This window comes from Phyllobates terribilis, unplaced genomic scaffold (assembly GCF_046119375.1).
Source record: "Phyllobates terribilis strain yellow unplaced genomic scaffold, ASM4611937v1 Scaffold_2__4_contigs__length_985480577, whole genome shotgun sequence".
NCBI lineage: Eukaryota > Metazoa > Chordata > Amphibia > Anura > Dendrobatidae > Phyllobates > Phyllobates terribilis.
The window spans coordinates 933263567-933286081 of NW_027362762.1; the positions used below are offsets into that span (position 1 = coordinate 933263567).

The 22515-nt window shown below is 44.2% G+C and overlaps 1 protein-coding gene across 4 annotated transcripts in view; it reads left to right on the top strand.

The window, feature by feature from the left end:
* The window catches only part of SON (SON DNA and RNA binding protein), a 133771-nt gene that overhangs the window by 105495 nt on the left and 5761 nt on the right, over positions 1–22515 (top strand). For 2 of the 4 annotated variants that reach the window (XM_073668351.1, XM_073668352.1), the window contains 3 exons: positions 6764–6874; positions 19536–19652; positions 21330–21477. In XM_073668351.1, the coding sequence (XP_073524452.1) occupies positions 6764–6874; positions 19536–19652; positions 21330–21477 (376 nt within the window). Of the gene's footprint in view, positions 1–6763; positions 6875–19535; positions 19653–20476; positions 20592–20852; positions 21080–21329; positions 21478–22515 lie in introns of those variants that run through there. The other 2 variants (XR_012303143.1, XR_012303149.1) reach the window with 2 other exon arrangements.

Sequence of the window (22515 nt, forward strand, 5' to 3'; positions counted from 1 at the left end):
CCAAACACACCTCCAGGCTGTGTAAGGGCTATTTGACCAAGAAGGAGAGTGATGGGGTGCTACGCCAGATGACCTGGCCTCCACAGTCACCAGACCTGAACCCAATCGAGATGGTTTGGGGTGAGCTGGACCGCAGAGTGAAGGCAAAAGGGCCAACAAGTGCTAAGCATCTCTGGGAACTCCTTCAAGATTGTTGGAAAACCATTTCCGGTGACTACCTCTTGAAGCTCATCAAGAGAATGCCAAGAGTGTGCAAAGCAGTCATCAAAGCAAAAGGTGGCTACTTTGAAGAACCTAGAATATAAGACATATATTTTCAGTTGTTTCACACTTTTTTTGTTAAGTATATAATTCCACATGTGTTAATTCATAGTTTTGATGCCTTCAGTGTGAATGTACAATTTTCATAGTCATGAAAATACAGAAAAATCTTTAACACTAGGACTACTGGACTCGTGACCCCGCCTAGAACTACTCAAAGGAGTCATTTTGACTCCTTGCTTGTTTTCGTTTATTTTTAGAGTTTCATTTGTGGTTATTTATTAATAATTATATTTTTTGTAATGTATTATTATTGTGAGATCCAACAGTAATGCTTTTGATTATTTTTTTTTTCTGCTTTTCTTATTTTTCTACAGAAAATAACAATAATTATAATAGACGTTTTTCAAACATTTTTTTTATTCAAGTGCACACATATAAACAACAACTGAAGAACAAAAAGCAGAGAAAATGTAGGTGGAGGAGCATAAAAATGAAAATATGGCGCAGAATTCACCTTCTAAACATTTGGTGTTTCGCATTTTAGGCATTGCCTTTGATTTATGGCAGTACATTGCCCACACAAAGACTTACCACAAGTCTTACAATTTCCGACAGATCTATTTTTCTTGCACTTTTCTTTGATCTGGCAAAATTTTGTTTGAACCATCACTTCTGAGCATGTAGAAACTTGGGACGTGGAACCCTTTTCCCTATCTGTGACATAAGGACCACTCAACTCTCACAAGCGTTTGCAAAAATGCCTTGCGTGACATTTTTTGGTGGGTAATCTCCTTGAATATTATCCATGCATTTATACCCGCAAAGTCTAAAGCATTTTCAAATGCATGAACAGGCCATCTCCTTGTGCATGTTCGTGTGGTATATTTTCGTGCCATCTGATCCACTACATCTACTCCATATTTTGTTTCATTGTAAAACTTTACCGTTTCTGGAGTTTTTTTAGCGGAATCAGACGCAACAACAACATCTGGATGGACGGAACTCAAAATGACAACATTTTTGTTGGGCTTTCCTTGATATACTGTAAGTGTAAAATTGTCTTCATTTCTAAACACTTTAGTGTTGTACAATTCCTCTTTCATGGATTTTATTTCTTTAGGCACTTCTCGCCTTATCTTGTTCAGTGTTCCCACGATGGTTGTTCCTTTGCTTTTTAGCTGTTTAGCTAATTTTACTGAAGTAAAATAATTATCGGTTGTAACATTGCGACCTTTTTTCAAAAACGGGTCCAATAACTTCATTACCACATGGTCAGCTAAACGGTCCTCAGCACGGCGTGTGTCATCTTTGCCTAGATAAGGGAAGCCATTTGCCAGATATTTGCTCCTCTTATCAACAGCTAGCCAATATTTGTGGCCATATTTATCTGGTTTGGAAGGCATGTACTGCGTGAATGGACACCTAGTTTTGCTTGGGAAAAGTTGCTCATCCACCGTTATGTATGGGCCAGGTTTGTAACATGCAATACAATTTTCAATAAACCTGTCCCACACAGTAGAAAATAGAGCAAACTTGTCCGTTTGCAGTCTCTCCGATCGAGTAGATTTCTCATCAAATCTGAGAAACCTCATAATTTCAACAAAGCGGTCCCTAGACATTGTCGCTTTACAAAACGGTATTCCCCAGTCATTACACCAAATACTGCTAATCGAGTGACGGTTCGTGCCAGATATTCCACGAGCATAGAATATCGCAATGAATGCATCTAGCTCCTCATCAGATAGAGTAAACTGTAAATTATTGTTCCTGCATGCTTCTGCAAGCGTACAGTTCTTTATATGTGTCAATATATATGAATCAAAAAATAAACGCCATGCGCTCAAAGGACTATCGATAATGATATTTCTTCTGGCGTATCCTGTAGGGCCAGGTGCTTCTCGAAGAATATTTTGGCTGTCACGCCTACCAGGCAAGTGTTCTCCAATTTCAACAGGTTTCCATTGAATACCATCCGCTGAAACTAGTATTCCTTCAGATTCGCCTTCTCTGGTGTTTGTTGTTGCATTACCTTTGCCGCCATCGTTATCTGTTGTTCTTTCATTTCTGGGACGTTTTGCTGATTTTTTCTGTCCACGACCAGGAGGATGGTCACGAGGCAACATAACTGCATGAGCCCGATCCCCAGTTGATGTGCTTGGAATATCTGTAAAAAAAGTTGTTGAATATTTAGAATTTTTGTTTTGTAAGGGTCCGTGCACACTGGCTGGATTAGCGGCGGAATATCCGACCGGATATTCTCACCACAATCCGGCCCGTACCTGCCCGCTCAGGTACAGAGCGGAGTTTCATACCTGAAGCTCCGCTCCGAACCCCGGGCTGGAGCCGCTGTCTGGGACGGAGCCGTGCTCGCGCGTAAGCAAGCGCTGCTCTGTCCCTGACAGCGGCTCCAGCCCGGGGTTCGGAGCGGAGCTTCAGGCATGAGCGGGCAGGTACGGCCTGTATTGCGGCAAGAATATCCAGATGGCTATTCAGCCAGAATTCTGCTAGTGTGCACAGGCCCTAACTCAGTGTGTGGAAGAACAAATAAATACACATAACTACTTACCTTCTGGATTTGTTCCTTCTGAGTCTTCAGATTCACTTGATATGTTCTGAGGAATGAAATCTTCATCACTGTCAGAATCAAATACATGTTCCTGCAATTCCGATTCCGATTCATCCTCCGGTATGGATTGCAAAGTAGCCAGAATATCCTGAGGCTTTATCAAACGTCTTCTCTCCATATTCCTCACAAATTCCATAATTCTATATAGTTCCCTGCTGAAAAATAGAAATGAAATGAAAACTAAAAGAAATAATAACTGTTCTGCCACCTTCAAAAGTAGGTGGGCTGAATCAGTTGACAGACAGCTAAACTATTTCATAACAATTCATACCAGGATGAGTCTTCAGAGCTCGTATGTCTGCGTCTGTTCTCTTTGTCTCTTCAGCTGAACTGAAAGTAAAGTTACTATCCAGAATACTGTCTCCTGCTAGGACCTTAGAAAAACACCACCCTTCATTAGCATAAGATAAGAGCCTAGAGTAAACAAGCTATTTTGTTCAGCATTACACAGTAATACAAGCAGGTAAAACACAAGGAAAATGTGAAAAGTTGACATGTAAATTGAACTACATCTATATGAACATCAGGGTAAATAAGACAGAGTGAAAAAATTATGCACAAAACTTTATAGCAACATTTAGTGACAAAAGGACCTCAAAATATAGTAGGGAGTCAAAATGACTCCCTTCAGTAGTTCTTGGTAAATTTTGAAAAAAACGTGCAAATTTTTCACCAAAATTATTTATTCTCACAAAATCTTTTTTCACATCATATTTGAGGAAAAGTCACAGAGTTTCAAGCCGGAATTCTGAAAAATGTAGTCACAGAAGAGAAATAAAAAACGAAAGGAGTCAAAATGACTCCATCAGTAGTTCTAGTGTTAAATGAGGTGTGTCCAAATTTTTGGTCTGTACTGTATATGTATCATGCTATAACTTCTGAATGGCAATGTTTGCTGACCAATATTGAAGCACACAGCTAGTTGGATATGCACTTAACATGGTCATCTACTACCTTTTTGTTTTAAAAATTACTGTTATTGTGAACAGTTAAGCAAGTTGAAGATGAAATGATCTCTAAAAGGCCTAAAGTTAAAGATGGCACATTTCCTTTTGTATTTTAGGCAAAAAAAAATAAAATTATTTTCATCTTTTACATTTTAAAAATTACAAAAAGGAAAATGGGCCAATGAAAAAGTTTGGGCACCCTTGGAGATTTGTGTTCTCAGATAACTTTGACCAAGGTTTCAGACCTTAATTAGCCTGTTAGTGTTATTGCTTGTTCATGATCGTTAGGAAAGGCCAGGTGATGTAAATTTCCCAGCGTTATAAAAACCCAGCCCCCTCTAACCTTGTGCCAAAAAACAGCAGCCATGGGTTCTTCTAAGCAGCTGTCTAGCACTCTGAAAAAAGAAAATGGTGGAGGTCCACGAAGCAGGAGAAGGCTATAAGAAGATAGCAAAGCGTTTTCAAGCTGCCTTTTCGTCAGTTCAAAATGTAATTAAGAAATGGCAGTTAACAGGAACAGTGGAGGTCAAGATGAGGTCTGGAAGACCAAGCAAAATTTTAGTGAGAGCTGCTTGTATGATTGCTAGAGAGGCAAATCTGAACCCCCACTTGACTGCAAAAGACCTTCAGAAAGATTTAGCAGACTCTGGAGTTGTGGTCCATTATTCTACTGTTCAGAGACACCTGCACAAATATGGCCTTCATGGAAGAGTCATCAGAAGAAAACCTCTCCTGCATTCTCACCATAAAATTCGCGTCAGATGGCTGCAAAAGAACACCTAAACAAGCATTGTTCATTTTGGAAAACAAGTACTGTGGACCGATGAGGTTAAAATAGAACTCTTTGACCACAATGGTCAAAGGTATGTGTGGAGAAAAAAAGGGCACAGAATTTCAGGACAAGAACATCTCGCCAGCTATTAGGCATGGGGGTGGATCAATGCTTGGGGTTGTGTTGCAGCCAATGTCATGGGGAACATTTCATGGGTAGAGGGAAGAATGGATTCAATGAAATTTCAACAAATTCTTGATTCAAACATAACACCATCTGTAAAAAAAAAAAAAGCTGAAGATGAAAAGAGGATAGCATCTACAAATGGATAATGATCCTAAACACACGTCACAATCCACAATAGACGACCTCAAAAGGCACAAGCTAAAGGTTTTACAATGGCCCTCACAGTCCCCTGATCTGAACATCATTGAAAATCTGTGGCTAGATCTCAAAATAGCAGAACAAGCAAGACGAGCCAGGAATCTCACAGAACTGGAAGAATATTCCAAGGAGGAATGAATGAAAATCCCTTAAAGAAGTGAAAGCATCTTGTCTGCTTACAAAAAGCATTTACAAGCTGCGATACTTTCAAAAGGAGGCGCTAGTAGGTATTAACCATGCAGGGTGCCCAAACTTTTGTATCAGCCCATTTTCCTGTTTGTAATTTTTCAAATGTAAAAGATGAGAATCATATTTTTTTTTTTTTGCCTAAAATACAAAGGAAATGTGTCCTCTTTTAACTTTAGGCCTTTTAGAGAAAATTTTATCTTCAAAATTACTGTTATTGTGAACAATTAAGTTGAACAGGGGTGCCAAACATTTACACGCCACTTTATATAATCATATATATGAGAGATACGCATTAATGTGTGTGTGTATATGTATATATAATTTAATTTATATATTCAATGGACCTTTATTATTCCCTGGTACTTATGCCTATGTCCCCCTCCAGGTTGCTCGTATAACCACTGTTTGGCTGCAACGATCTGTGCTGTCTGATTCCGAAGAGATAGCGAGGAGACGAGGGTGGGGGGGAACTAGCTGCAGTGTTGAGGAACATTGGGGGTATAATAGGTGATTGTGTTTTTAACTTTCAGTACACAATGGGCTAAGTTTTTAAATGATAAAAAGTATTGGACAAACCTTTTAAATATATAAATAAGAGTGCTCTATGCAAGCAAGTTATTGCCTTTTCCAGTACAGAATTGAGTAGGAAGACTTGGATTTACTGCAGCCATTTACTTTCTCCCTGCCAATATCCGCTCCAATGATAGTGATATAGATAGAGATACTGTACTGTATATCCTTGAATATCTTACCGAAACCAGCAAGATGTTTAAGTCTGTAGAAGACACTTGCTGGTTACTAAAGTCCTTTGATTACAGCAGTCTTGGCATAGAGGCTAGCAGTGTGTAGGATTGCTGCTTTGAAGTGCTGTTATTGGTATTTTGGATAACCGAATTGCTGACTAAAGGCTTTTTACATGGGCCGATGATTGGGTGGACGGATGAACGACCGTTCCTGATCAAAATAATTTTTTTGAGCAACCGCATGGTGTCTTTTGATAACTTTTTTTATGTGGACGAACTTGGTGCCGAGGCTTACTGGTGATGGGTGTCCTGTCGCTGCTTGCTTTGAAGGTGCCATCTCACAAGTAACAGTGTTTTTTTTTGGGGGTGGTGGTGGGGGTAGTAAATAGACTTGTGGCCTTCTCTGCGCACCAGGCTGGCACATACTGTACATGGTCCTCCATTCTTTGGAGTTGTCGTTATATACTGATATGTTTCGACCACTGAAGTGGAAATATGTGAATGCACTCTCCATGTACAACAGCCGGATGTGCAATGGACGAGCGATCTTTGACTTTGTACGGGGTTGTCAGGATGAAACAAAACCTTTTTAACTTAATATGAAAAAAAAAAACCTTAAGAAAACTATGAAATAAATCATAATTGCTCGTTTTTCAGAGATGTTACTGTGTAATTAGCCACATTTTGCAGTTGCGATGTGAGTGTTGACACTTTGTAAACTTTTACCTGACTTGTATCATGTCGGCATACAATTTATAATCAATGGCATATCAACGTATATTGCACAAGTGATGAAGTGTGCTAAGCCTCTGTGTTTTTTGTTTTTTTTCTCTTGTAGCCAGTGGACATCAGCTCTGCAATGAACGAACGTGCAGTCGCCCAGACCCGGCTCACTGGAAATCCATTTGACATTGAAGCCGTGTATATGCTAAGTCGTGCACAGGAGCAGGTTAGTTACTGTAGTTCTATTTTCTGTTTTTGGTGTCAAATAATTTGTAGCTCACATTACATTTTAAAGGGGTTGTCCGGCCTCATGATCTGAATGACCGATCGTCAGTATCAGATTAGCCAGACAACCTCATTCAGACGTCCATATATCACGTTCCGTACGCAGGTCTCTTGACCTGAGCTTTACAGCCTCACACATTGGGGGAAATCAGTATTTGATCACCAAATATATTTTAAAGGTGCTAAGAAATCAAACCATAGATGTCCATAAGTTGTGTAGTAATGAGAAATAACACAAGGAAAAAGTATTGAACACATGAAGAAAGAGAGGTGCCAAAAGCTATGGAAAGTCATGACACCAGCTGAAGTCGATCAGTAATTATAAAGCATTACTGCCACTACTACTACTACTACTACAAATAATGGCCTATATAAGGTCTCATTACAAAGATGCCACACAAGAAACATCTCGTGATAGGTAAAACCAGTGAGCTGCCTCAAGACCTTCACAACCTTATGGTTGCAAAACACACTGATGGCTTTGATTCCATAAGAATTTCTAAACTACTGAAGGTTCCAGTGAGCACTGTTGGGGCCATAATCCAGAAGTGGAAAGAACATAGTTTCACCATAAACCGGCCACAACAAGGTGCTTCCTGCAAGATATCAGATAGAGGAGTGAAAAGAATTCTCAGAAGAGCCAAGGACCATCTATGGAAAGCTACAGAAAGACCTGGAATCTGGAGGTACAATTATTTCAAAGAAAACTAAGTAATGCACTCAACCTCCATTGGCCTGTATGCACGCTCACCACGCAAGACTCCATTGCTAAACAAAATTGTAGGTTTATTGCCTTAGATTGGTTAAGGGGGATATTTTTTAACTACTTGTGGTAATGGCTACGTTTTGCAGTGAATGTAGCTATTTGAGCCTACTTTTTTTTGACAGATGTGTTGTCCCAAATAAAAAAAACTAATCCATAAAACTTTGTAAACAACAATATTTTCTGCTGGAGGATTTTAGTATATAAAACCTTCTTCAAACAGACTCTTCAAAAGGTTTGCATAGGTTGGGGCTACCCTCGATCCCATTGCAGTCCCCCCCTTCTGGTGATAAAAATTTTTTCAAGAAGGTAAAATAATTGTTTAAAATGAAGGCTAAAATAATTGTGGTTTACAAACATTTTACTGATTTGTTTTTTTAATTGGGACAACACATCTGACAATATGAAAGAATTGAGCTGTTAAATAAAAACAGCTGGAGCATTTCTTTATCCACCAATTTAAACACAAATACTATTGATTTACTCTGTCGCCTCATTGGGGGACACAGGACCTTGGTGTTATGCTGCTGTCCACTAGGAGGCGACACTATGCTTATCTGAAAAAGATTAAGCGTGGCTCCTCCTCTGCAGTATACACCCCCGGACGGCATCAGCCTACTCCAGTTTTTGCTTAGTGTCGCAAGGAGGCACACCTCAGACTTCACTCGTCCCTCGCTTCAGCACGGGATTACAGATGAAGAAAAGAGGGTCTCTTGAGACCCCCGGCATGGCTCCTTCCTCTGCCCCCTACTACGGGGTGCACAGTTGAAGTTAAGATGGCATAGCCACCATGCTGCTCCTTCTCCGGCCCCTCGGGTCAGGCTCGAAGTTGAGAACCCCCCTCCTTCCCCAATTCCCTCGGTCTTGGTCTGAAGTTGAGGCGAGGACAAAGCTCCCTGACAGGTGACAGCGGCACCCTCCCTAATCCCCCCTGGGGGTATTAGGTTGAGACACCATCAGGTAGGGCCTGGACGGCAGCATCTGCAGCTCTCACCAGCCAGCACACTGCAGCCGAGGACCAGCAGCAATACAGGAGCCCCAGTCTGTCTGTGGGACCCTCTAGGAGCCGGGGGGAGTGCAGGCAGCCATGGCACACACAGGCACAGGCCTTCACAGGCCCTGCAGCTGCGGCAGCTTTTCATCTTAAGCGCCTAAGGGGGACTCTTTTCAGAGACCCCTTTCCACTTATGTCCCCACCGCCATTCTGCCTTTCAATCCGGGGGGGTCCGGTTTTAATCTGACCCCCCCCCCTCCCCGGACTACCGCGCTGGCCTGGAGCCCTTTTGGGCATAGAAAATAAATTTACACCGCGGCTTCGGCCTAGCCGAAGCCGCCGCCCATTTTCCGCCCCCTCCCCGCCCCCCGGATGACGATTTTTACTCACTGCGGTGTCACACAGGGGGCGGAACTAGGCTGCAGGGCGCGCATCTCCATAGCAACTGCCGCCCTTGCAGCGCTCCGCCCCCCTTCTCCTTCATCTCTCCAAGCAGGAGAAGAGCTACGGCGGCCATCATAAGCTGCAGGACGCATACAGGCCAGCCAAGTCTCCGGGGAGGCACAGGACCAGGCTCTTTCAGCGCTGCTCACAGGGGCACATTGGTGGGGTAAGTTCACAGTCTGAGTTACCTCAGCTGTGAATTTTATTACCCTGTATCCTCCTCTGCACAGTTAGCCCTCTTGCATAGCCACTCCAGGTGCACTATGCCAGGCTCAAAGTCTAAGAAAACCAGGCAGGACTGCTTTTACGCTTTCTGTGCAGCCTGCAGTAATGCTCTTCCCAGCGGCAGCACATATCCGCATTGCAAGGATTGTACTCAGACTACTGTGCCAGAGTCCCAAGTAGCCCCTACCAACCCTTCAGTGTCTAATGCTACGCCGGAATGGGTCACTCAAATGTCACAATCTATGACACAGTCCATAGATAACATGACCTCCAAATTGCTTCAGGCTCTGCAAAGCCATACCTCGACTATGAATGCTACCCAACAAAGGGAAAGCCGGACTCAGTCACATACTGACCCAAGCACATCCATGTCAAGGTCAGGACGCAAGATCACCCATAGGTCACGCTCATCTGCGTCATCCCATAGCACACTGTCATCCCTGTCTAGGGAGAGATACCGTAGTCACAGGTCATCTACACAGTCCCCTACCAGGGACAGACATGATATTTCTCCGCACCAATCTCCGTCCAGAGAAATCCCTCATTCTGGGTCACCTAGGACACACCTTAGTGATACACAGGAGTCAGAAGGCGTCTACGATTCTGACTCAGACAAGGAAACTGATGGATCCCTAACTCCAATCCCACCTAGCAATGCAGCGCTAGTTGAGGACATAATCTCGTCCATACATCGGGTGCTGGATATCTCTGATCCGATGCCGGACGCACCACAAAATAAGATTTCATTTGAAGGAGCTCTGAAACCACCTAAGGTTTTCTTTCATCATCCAGAATTTAAATCTATCCTCACAAAACAATTCTCACAGCCTCACAAGAAGCTTAACAATCGCAAGTTTCTGGAGGCCCATTACCCCTTTCCAAAGGAAACCACCAAAGAATGGGCAGACCCACCGGCAGTGGACCTCCCCAGTCTCCAGACTGGCAGCACAGACACTTCTTTCACTGCCAGATAGCTCAACCCTTAGGGATGCAGCAGACAGGCAGGTAGAAAGTATGGCTCGCTCAATTTGCGAAACCACAGGGGCCTCCCTAGCCCCCGCGTTCGCTTCAGTCTGGGCAGCCAAGGCCATACTGGCTTGGGCAAAAAATCTACAAACTGGCCTCCAAGCTCCGCCCCTGAACTGTCGGACCAAGCAGTTCAGATAGCAGTTGTGGCAGATTACATGCTTCATGCAGCTCTGGATTCTGCAAGAGGTGCAGCGGGCACAATATCACACGCCATCACAATTCGGCGTATCCTTTGGCTGCGTGAATGGAAAGCGGACGCAGCCTCAAAGTCGTCCCTCACGCACCTTCCATACCTCAGCTGTCGACTTTTCGGTGAAAGCTTGGACACGATGATATCCAACGCCACAGGGGGTAAGAGTACCTCTCTTCCCCAACTGAAACTCAAGCGCAATTATAACAAGCGTAACCAAGCTCGATTCCGATCCTTTCGGAACTCTTACGGCTGGTCCTTTTCACGGCCACCACAAAATAACAGCCGCTTAACACGCAGGGAAGATTCGAGGCCGACTCAAAGGTCGAACAAATCCTGGCAGCCAAAAGCAGGCCACTCAAAATCAAAAGGAGGAAAATCTAAGAATTTCTCCTCATCATGACTCACGGACTCAGGAAGACACTCCACCTGTAGGAGGCCGACTTTTACTCTTTCATCAAGTCTGGCTACCTATTACAGAAGACAAGTGGGTCAGGGAACTAGTATCTTCAGGATACAAAATAGAGTTCACCTCCAACCCACCAAACAGACTCCTTATATCTGTTCCCCCAAAATCGCCAGTAAAAGCTCGCGCCTTCCACCAAGCGGTCTCATCGCTTCTTCAAGCACGAGTCATAATACCTGTTCCCGCAGCCGAGCGCTTCCAGGGGTTCTACTCCAATCTTTTCGTAGTCCCCAAGAAAGGAGGAGGGGTACGCCCCATACTAGACCTAAAACAACTCAACAAATATGTACGAGTACGTCACTTCCGTATGGAGTCCCTCCGGTCAATCATTGCATCCATGGAAAAAGGAGAATATGTCGCCTCCATAGACATACAAGATGCATACCTGCATATACCGATTGCACCTGCCCATCAGAGATTTCTCAGGTTCGCAATCGACCAGGACCACTACCAGTTCGTGGCTCTCCCGTTCGGACTCGCCACGGCTCCCAGAGTGTTTACCAAAGTCATGGCAGCCACCATGCACGTTCTACACTCCAGAGGCATAGTAGTCTTTCCATACCTGGACGATCTTCTCGTCAAGGCTTCTACCTTCAAGGACTGCGAGCTCAGTGTCTCAATCGCAATCGAGACCCTGAGTCGCCTGGGTTGGTTAGTCAACCTACAAAAGTCATCACCAACCCCAAACCAGTCTCTGACATTCCTGGGAATGCTATTCAATACCTCCAAGTGCCTAGTGCTTTTCCCCAAAGACAAGGCACTGCCTCTCCGTCTAGGAGTTCGCACCCTTCTCAGCAAACCTCCTCGATCTCTCCGGTTTGCAATGAGAGTCCTTGGCAGGATGGTGGCGGCAATAGAAGCGGTTCCATTTGCCCAGCTTCACCTCAGACCTCTCCAACTAGACATTCTCAAGTCATGGGACAGGAACCCTTCTTCTCTCGACAGGAAGTTCCAGCTGACGTCGTCAACCAGGAAGTCCCTTCACTGGTGGCTCAACCGGACCTCTCTAACAAAAGGGAAATCTTTTCTCCCAGGTCAATGGAAGGTCCTGATCACTGACGCAAGCCTGACAGGTTGGGGTGCAGTACACCTACACCACAGAGCACAGGGCATGTGGTCCCCATCGGAAGCAACCTTGCCCATCAACATCCTGGAGATTCGTGCCATCCTCCTGGCGTTGAGAGCCTTCCATCACTTACTGGCAGCCTCTCACATCAGAGTACAACCGACAATGCCACAGCCGTGGCATATGTCAATCACCAAGGGGGAACCCGCAGTGCCAGAGCGATGCGAGAGGTGACACGCATCCTTCACTGGGCGGAGAAAACGAGCTCCATTATCTCTGCGGTCCACATTCCGGGTGTATACAACTGGGAAGCAGACTTTCTCAGCCGATAAGGAATAGACTTGGGAGAGTGGGCTCTCCATCCCGAAATCTTCCAACAGATCTGCCATCGTTGGGGCACTCCGGATGTGGACCTAATGGCGTCTCACCTCAATGCCAAAGTCTCCAACTTCATGGTCAGAACACGCGACCCGAGAGCTCTAGCAGCGGACGCCCTGGTTCAGGACTGGACCCAGTTCCAGTTCCTGTACATTTTTCCACCTCTCCCCCTGATTTCCAGAGTGGTGAGAAAGATCAAACAGGAGGGAGTTCCAACCATCCTAATCGCACCGGACTGGCCCAGGCGTACATGGTACGCCGACATCATACGACTCACAGCAGACGTTCCCTGGTTCTTCCCGACCGCCCGGATCTTCTGTCACAAGGCCCGTTCTACCACCAGAACTTAGAGACCCTCAATTTGACGGCGTGGCCATTGAGACCTGGGTTCTAACCCAGGCAGGTTTTTCGCCAGATGTCATTAAAACCATGATCAGAGCACGAAAACCAACCTCTGCCAAGATTTACTACCGTACCTGCAAAACTTTCTTTACCTGGTGCGAATCTCTTAACCAGACCCCACTCCCTTATTCCCTACCCAGGGTACTCGGTTTTCTCCAATCGGGTCTGGAAGCCAGACTATCCCTGGCCTCCCTTAAGAGCCAGGTGTCAGCTCTTTCAGTGCTTTTTCAAAAACGCATTGCTCATAAACCGCAAGTAAGAACATTTCTCCAGGGGGTTTCCCGATTGGTTCCCCCCTACAGACGACCTCTAGAAGTGTGGGACCTCAACCTGGTGCTGACAGCATTACAGGAAACACCCTTTGAACCCCTTAGGGAAGTCCCACTCCGTCTTCTATCCCAGAAAGTGGTTTTCCTCGTTTCAATCACTTCGCTACGCAGGGTGTCTGAACTCACGGCACTCTCCTGCAGACAGCCTTTCCTGATTTTTTTCCAGGACAAGGTAGTCCTTCGTACGGTTCCATCCTTCCTTCCGAAGGTTGTATCCAGCTTTCATCTCAATGAAGAAATTTCACTACCATCCCTCTGTCCGGTTCCGGTTCATAGAGTGGAAAAGGCTTTGCATACGCTTGACCTTGTCAGGGCACTGCGTATCTGTGTCTAGGACTACGCCCTTCCGGAAGTCTGATTCTCTTTTCCTTCTTCTGGAAGGCGGCCGCAAGGGTCTACCAGCTTCCAAAGCTACCCTTGCCAGGTGGATCAAATCCACCATACAAGAGGCCTACCGCCTCAAAAATTCGCCTATTCCAGCAGGTATTACGGCACATTCTACATGTGCGGTAGGGGCCTCCTGGGTCCTTCGGCACAACAAGTGTGTAAGGCAGCCACCTGGACTAGCCTACACACGTTTACAAAACACTACAACGTTCATACCCAGTCCTCAGCAGATGCGAGCCTGGGCAGACGTGTTCTGCAGGCGGCGGTGCCCCAATTGTAGGGACCCGTCTACACTATATTCGTCCATTGCTTCCCACCCAGGGACTGCTTTGGGACGTCCCAAGGTCCTGTGTCCCCCAATGAGGCGACAGAGTAAAGGAGATTTTTGTGTACTCACCGTAAAATCTCTTTCTCTTAGCCTCTAATTGGGGGACACAGCACCCACCCTTTGCCCGTTCCGGGCCGTTAAGTTGAGTTCTCATATTGGTTTTCCTTTGAGTTCTTACATAGTTGCCTTCTTATAGGCATGGTTATGTTATCTGTTACGTTCCTCCTACTGCTTTTGCACAAAACTAAAGTAGGCTGATGCCATCTGGGGGTGTATACTGCGGAGGAGGAGCCATGCTTAATCTTTTTCAGATAAGCAGTGTCGCCTCCTAGTGGACAGCAGCATAACACCCAAGGTCCTGTGTCCCCCAATTAGAGGCTAAGAGAAAGAGATTTCATGGTGAGTACACAAAAATTTCCTTTTTTGGATATTACCCTCTTCCACACTAATTAGCAAATCCATACAAAATGTATTTATTTTTCTACAAAAAGTAGACTCAAATTGGTACATTCACTACAAAAGTAGCCATTACTACAAGTGGTTAAAAATATCCCCATTAACCAATTTAAGACAATAAACCTACAGTTTTATCATACCACTAATTGTCGTATTCTGGAGAGCGCAGAAACACTTCCAATCCTGCTACTCAAATCTACGGTTTCATGGAAGCTGCTGCATCTGGTTTTTCAGGCTCTATAAGTATGTCTCTCACACAACCACACAAAGTGAGCGGATCTACCTTTAATTATCAACCTTTATACTTGAATAAGACTCTATTGCTTTTTTGCATTTCTTTACAATTGCTGAACAAAAAGCATGTTCAAGCGTATTTACAGTTTGCGCTACAACATTTAGACAAGCCTGTGAAATACTGGGAGAAAATAGTCTGGTCAGATGAGACCAAAATTGGACTTTTTAGATGCCATAATACACACCATGTTTGGAGGCCAAAAGGCACCTCATATCACCCCAAAACACCATACCTACAGTGACGTTTGGAGGTGGGAACATCATGGCGTGGGGCTGTTTTTCAGCATATGGCACTGGCAAACTTCATATAATTGTAAGAAGCTTCAATGGACAAATGTACTACGACAATCTTGATAAAAATCTGCTGCCATCTACCAGGATAATGATGAAATGATGGTGGACATTTCAGCAAGACCATGATCCCATACACACAGCCAGGGAAACTATCAATAGGTTTCAGAGAGAGAAAATAAAGCTGAATGGCCGAGCCGATCACCGGACCTGAATCCAATAGAAAATGTATGGAAGGAACAAAAGCTCAAGAGTTCATAGGATCCCATGGGAGCTTCAGGATGTTAATAGTGTTTGTGTGTAGGAATGAGCCAAAATCACTTCTGAGCAATTCCTGCGACTAGTTTCTCCCTACAGAAGACATCTTGAAGCTGTCATCACCAACAAAGGCTTTTGTACGAAGTATTAAATACATTTCAGCAATCATGTTCTATACTTCTTCCCTGCATCGTTTCTCATTATTACACATAATTTATGGACATCTATGGTGTGATTTCTTTGCCTGTGTGGATTGGATGGGATGTTACTGACATCTGGTGAGAATTTCATGTCAGCAGCACCTTTAGAAATAGATTCGCTTAGAAAATTGCTGACTTGTTCAATACTTATTTCACCCGCTGTATATGCCGGGTCAGGAGACCCACAGACTGTCCATACTCAGACTGTGATACACGGGACATCTGAATGAGGCTTTACTCAGTCTTATTAACTAACACTTGCCGTTAATGGAAAGGACCTTACAGATATGCCAAAAGTTAAAATTTACTGCACAAATGAAGAATCTAGAAATGTAAAAAGTATAGAAATCACAGAGTTATATTATTGCCAGCATCAAAATAAAAACATACTACACTATGTATATAAAGTATTGCTTGATTTTTACACCGCATGTTTATGAAGGAGTTAAAAGTTTGGCATATCAACTTTATAGCTCTTTTGGCAACCTCCGGTGATCCACTGGGACAGAGATGATTGCTTTCACTAAGGGCTCAATCACACTTCAGTGATTCTGCTTGCGCACAAAAAAAAAAAAAAAAAAAAGTCAGTGTGTCATTGGAGTTTGGTCACCGTCACTTTTTGCCATCTGATTTTCATTAGTTATTCTCGCATTAAAAAAAAAATACTTGGAGGTTTCTCAATCTTTTCCAAAGAGTGTGTGAAAAATGAACAGCAAACAGATGGCATCTGAGTGCTGTCCAATTTTTTTTTACGGACTCTGAGACTTGCATTTTTGATTTTGATCCGGACAAGTCTCTGTGCTTTTGTGCGGACCACTCGGCCCGAGGAAAAAATCGGACTTGTGAAAAACTCCTTAGACTGTTACAGGTACGAGTGCTATCTGTGAAAAACACCGATCTCAAACGTACAAGAAAAAACAAAATCAGACTCCTGAGCATCAAGATCTGAGTACAGACAGTGATTTCCTGGAGCTAAACTCACAACAGCTTCAGCTCTTTTAATGAATAAAAGGGTCACTATGACCTCAATAATTCTGCCACCTAATGGTTGGACGGCATTTCATTGCAATGTGTGTGTATGTATATATATATATATATATATATATATATATTATTACAGACCAAAAGTTTGGACACACCTCATTTAGAGATTTTTCTGTATTTTCATGACTGTGAAAATTGTACATTCACACTGAAGGCATCAAAACTATGGATTAACACATGTGGAATTATATACTTAACAAAAAAGTGTGAAACAACTGAAAATATGTCTTATATTCTAGGTTCTTCAAAGTAGGCACCCTTTGCTTTGATGACTGCTTTGCACACTCTTGGCATTCTCTTGATGAGCTTCAACAGGTCACCGGAAATGGTCTTCCCACAATCTTGAAGGAGTTCCCAGAGATGCTTAGCACTTGTTGGCCCTTTTGCCTTCACTCTGCGGTCCAGCTCACCCCAAACCATCTCGATTGGGTTCAGGTCTGGTGACTGTGGAGGCCAGGTCATCTGGCGTAGCACCCCATCACTCTCCTCCTTGGTCAAATAGCCCTTACACAGCCTGGAGGTGTGTTTGGGGTCATTGTCCTGTTGAAAAATAAATGATGGTCCAACTAAATGCAAACCGGATTGAATAGCATGCCGCTGCAAGATGCTGTGGCAGCCATGCTGGTTCAGTACACCTTCAATTTTGAATAAATCCCCAACAGTGCCACTAGCAAAGCACCCCCACACCATCACACCTCCTCCTCCATGCTTCACGGTGGGAACCAGGCATGTAGAGTCCATCCATTCACCTTTTCTGTGTCGCACAAAGACACGGTGGTTGGAACCAAAGATCTCAAATTTGGACTCATCAGAGCAAAGCACAGATTTCCACTGGTCTAATGTCCATTCCTTGTGTTCTTTAGCCCAAACAAGTCTCTTCTGCTTGTTGCCTGTCCTTAGCAGTGGTTTCCTAGCAGCTATTTTACCATGAAGGCCTGCTGCACAAAGTCTCCTCTTAACAGTTGTTGTAGAGATGTGTCTGCTGCTAGAACTCTGTGTGGCATTGACCTGGTCTCTAATCTGAGCTGCTGTTAACCTGTGATTTCTGAGGCTGGTGACTCGGATAAACTTATCCTCAGAAGCTGAGGTGACTCTTGGTCTTCCTTTCCTGGGGCGGTCCTCATGTGAGCCAGTTTCTTTGTAGCGCTTGATGGTTTTTGCAACTGCACTTGTGGACACTTTCAAAGTTTGCCCAATTTTTCGCACTGACTGACCTTCATTTCTTAAAGTAATGATGGCCACTCGTTTTTCTTTACTTAGCTGCTTTTTTCTTGCCATAATACAAATTCTAACAGTCTATTCAGTAGGACTATCAGCTGTGTATCCACCAGACTTCTGCACAACACAACTGATGGTCCCAACCCCATTTATAAGGCAAGAAATCCCACTTATTAAACCTGACAGGGCACACCTGTGAAGTGAAAACCATTTCCGGTGACTACCTCTTGAAGCTCATCAAGAGAATGCCAAGAGTGTGCAAAGCAGTCATCAAAGCAAAAGGTGGCTACTTTGAAGAACCTAGAATATAAGACATATATTCAGATGTTTCACACTTTTTTGTTAAGTATATAATTCCACATGTGTTAATTCATAGTTTTGATGCCTTCAGTGTGAATGTACATTTTTCATAGTCTTGAAAATACAGAAAAATGTTTTTCCGGTAATTCACAGTCCAGCAGTTTATTACATCTCATAAACCGCTCATAACATAGTCCATCTCAGTGGGTCGCCGACATGTTACACATAATATCCCAGAGCCTTTCCAGTGACAGATATGCCCACTTGGCTCCAGATACAGCTTTCAGCTAGGTAACAATATCAATGTCCACATCAAGCAGTGTTTTTACCTTTGCCGTGTCGTAGCTGCTTCAGCCAGCTCGGTTCTGCCACAGCTGTGGCTTTAAGGCTTCCCAGATGGGGCCTCCGGGCCTCGTACCTTCCAAGGCTACTGGTATCTGAAACACAGGGGATCCAGCCTCTGCCTTCCAGGCTAGTGGAGTCCCACCCAGGGACCAGGCCTCTCGCCCCCCCCAAGGCTACTGGTATCTCAAACACCGGGGATCCAGCCTCAGCCTTCCAGACTTCACCAGGCCTCTCTCTCTAGGCCTCACCAGGCCACTCTTTTCTCTCCCTGTTTCAAAATTATATATCCTTTTGTGCACACAGGACCTGTGATGTCAGTCATCTGAGGGAGAGGTAAATGGTCAGCTAGAGCACACTCCCTGGACATTCCAGCAATGCAGCAAGCCGCTGCATTACAAAATATATATATATATATATATGTATGTGTATGTCAAAAAAACTTTTTTTTTTTTACATATTACTATAGGAGGTGGGAACTGCCTCCTGTTTGACCTTGCAGTCCCCCCATTTAACCAGCAGGTGATGTATATTCTATTCTACCAGCCCATTTAAATTGTAGGTGTTTTAGCCCTGAAGTGACATGTTCTGTCCAGAGTTATAGGCTTGTAGCCCAAGACAGGCATGTAGACAGAGTAGTACCCATCAGATGGGAGGTCTCCTTGCAGCGGTTGATGGGCACACATGAATTGGCCAATTTATGCGCTAAGAACCTCCATTTTTTGTAAGTAAAGCTTATTGAGTAATAACACAGTTTAAATTAAATGGTTTTATTGTCTTAATGTATCTTGGCCATAATGGAGTGCTGCTGCGCTTTCTTTTTATATATATGTATATGTATGTATGTGTGTATATGTATGTGTGTGTGTATATATATATATATATATGTATATATATATATGTATATGTGTATATGTATATGTGTATATATATATATATATATATATATATATATATATATATATATATATATATATATATATATATATAAATATAATAATATAATCATCTCCCCTCCCCCCTCTTTTTTTTTTTTTTTTTTCTTGCCGCAGGAGTCTGCAACAAATCATGGAAAGAAAATGGTCTTTTTTTTTTTTTTTCCATCTTTCTATTCTACTTTTACACAACCTGCCGCCTTTAATGAAACCTCAGTTCCCCCAAAATATCTCCTCTTATATTTGTATAATTTCTTCTCCAGATCGACGCCTGGGCTCAATCTACATCAATTCCTGGACAGTTCACCGGGAGCACTGGAGCGCAGGTCCTGACCCCAGAAGAAATCAGCAACAGCGGCCCACAAGCCTGGCTTAAAAAGGTATATGTTAAGCAAGCAGAGGTATTGGCCTGAGCTATGCAAATGCTGAGGACACAGCCAGCGCTTGCTTCCCTTAGACTATTAGTACATGTAAGTGTGTCATTGCAACGTGTCACAAACTGCCATGAAATGAAACGAAAAGTATTTTTTGCCAGTTGCCTCCATTCCGTTTCATTTCCGGCAGTTTTTTTGACATCGCCCGTTCTTAAAATCTTACTTTTTTTCTCCCCATCCTTTTTTTGGTGAAATCATGAATTCCTGTGTTTCCCAAAACTGGTCTGTTTCACTGTTCCTTTAGCCGTGTTGGTCGTTCACATGATAAGAAACAGAATATGTCCAACGAATGCCCATTTTGCGGTCTATTCCCGTAAGCCGTCAAACAGCAAATGCCTTGCACTCGTGCCAGAGTCCCGCTGTAGAGCAGCAACCGATGATGTGCAGAGAAGTGGAGATGTCACTGTGCCGAAAGGGAGAGGACAAGCCAGGAGAAGGCCATCTACATTGACCACCTTGTGGATGAAAAAGCAGCACAAGACAGTCCTTGGATTGCTCGATCATCTCGAAGTTTCTGGAGGACCTCAACGGGGCTACGGCTTTCTTGGCTCTCCCCTCTGCAATATCAGATGTTGCTTCATATACTTATAGCACTGAACAATGGGATTGTGCAATCCATTGAATCTGTTTCAGATTTTGGAAATTTCTGCATGTTACCATGTGAACGTAATACACCCGGGGCTCCCGGGAGGAGCGGAGGCTCACTTTGTTGTATTGCATTGCGGGACCGTGAAACAGACCTTGATGTTGAAAATTCTATCATTACAAAGCAGGTTCTAAAGAGGAATCGGACCCCGGTGTGACTATGGCTGGGGTCTAGGTCACTCCCAGCCCTTCTTTTATGAAAATGTTCCTGGCATTGAGAAGGGCGAATGGAACTTATAAGTAAGTAAACCCTTGGGTGTTGAAAAGCGAGGAGAATCCAGCATGGAGGGAGGTTCTTCTGCATGATCTGGTTCAGTCCAACATATCTGGACATGACAGGTCAGAAGCTTTTCGAAGCGATCTACATTTTGGTGATTGAGTACACTTAACCTTTTTATTTTCTTACTGTATCATGTCGATGACTGCTCGCTATTACACTAATGTTGGTCGGGGGTGGGTGGGACCGTGTGTTACTGTTCAGAAGCCTGTTTTTTGCCACAGTCCAGGATGAAGTATTGAGGCTAGAATTGCCCAGTATTGAGTTTTCAGGAAGACAGCTTTGTGCGTGGGTAAGCAATGGGTTACAAGAGAGGGGATAGTTCACAGTCACCTGTGAACTTTCACCGCTCTGTATGGAAACTTGTTGCAGGGTCAGATCCTTGTATGTGCCTCGTGTCCATGGTCTCTGCCTGCTCTCCTATCACAGCGCTGCGGCCACAGAGGCATAGGTACGTAAGCATTTCAAGAGTCTTTACATTTCATTTACTTCGTACAATCGGTCCGTGGGCTTCTATAATTGTATGATCAGAGGACTGACGAGTCAGGATGGTTATCGTAGGAAGTCTGTACTGTCGTCGTATTAGCCTTGTCTGTATAGTGACCGCCTTCATTGGGTTTGGCAATCTGCACTGGAGACCTTTTTTTGACGTCATTATACTAATACTCGGCTATTTTCTTTCTCTCCTGTCTTTTTCTTAGGATCAGTTTCTGAAGGCTGCACCCGTGAGCGGAGGACGGGGGGCTCTGCTCATGAGAAAAATGGGCTGGAGGGAAGGAGAAGGACTCGGGAGAAATAACGAAGGAAATGTCGACCCTATTCTTCTCGATTTTAAGACTGACCGTAAAGGTAATGAGCCTGTCAAGTTTTCTACATAAATATTTTTTTTTTTAAAGATATACGTGATTGCTCTGGGCTGTGCCGATGTAGATGACACAAGCGGCTGACTGCAGTGGTTACGTGCACTGTAAATGTGATGTCACTGCTGTACTTGACAAAAGACCAGCAGAGAGAAAGGACCTAGGGGGAAGGTCAACACCAGCTCCAACACTAAAATAAATATACATTTAAAACTGAAAACCTTCTTTTTGTTTTTGTATGTTCTTTAGCATTTCATAAAGAATAAATGCAGCAATAAGATATAGAACTATAAGGGGCACAGGCCCAGGATCAAATATCTGAAGCTAGAAATCTTAAAAACAAAAAGGAGGAGGAAGAGGGTAGAGCAGGAGGACGACTGAGAGGAAGAGGGTAGAGCAGGAGGACGACTGAGAGGAAGAGGGTAGAGCAGGAGGACGACTGAGAGGAAGAGGGTAGAGCAGGAGGACGACTGAGAGGAAGAGGGTAGAGCAGGAGGACGACTGAGAGGAAGAGGGTAGAGCAGGAGGACGACTGAGAGGAAGAGGGTAGAGCAGGAGGACGACTGAGAGGAAGAGGGTAGAGCAGGAGGACGACTGAGAGGAAGAGGGTAGAGCAGGAGGACGACTGAGAGGAAGAGGGTAGAGCAGGAGGACGACTGAGAGGAAGAGGGTAGAGCAGGAGGACGACTGAGAGGAAGAGGGTAGAGCAGGAGGACGACTGAGAGGAAGAGGGTAGAGCAGTAGGAGGACGACTGAGAGGAAGAGGGTAGAGCAGTAGGAGGACGACTGAGAGGAAGAGGGTAGAGCAGTAGGAGGACGACTGAGAGGAAGAGGGTAGAGCAGTAGGAGGACGACTGAGAGGAAGAGGGTAGAGCAGTAGGAGGACGACTGAGAGGAAGAGGGTAGAGCAGTAGGAGGACGACTGAGAGGAAGAGGGTAGAGCAGTAGGAGGACGACTGAGAGGAAGAGGGTAGAGCAGTAGGAGGACGACTGAGAGGAAGAGGGTAGAGCAGTAGGAGGACGACTG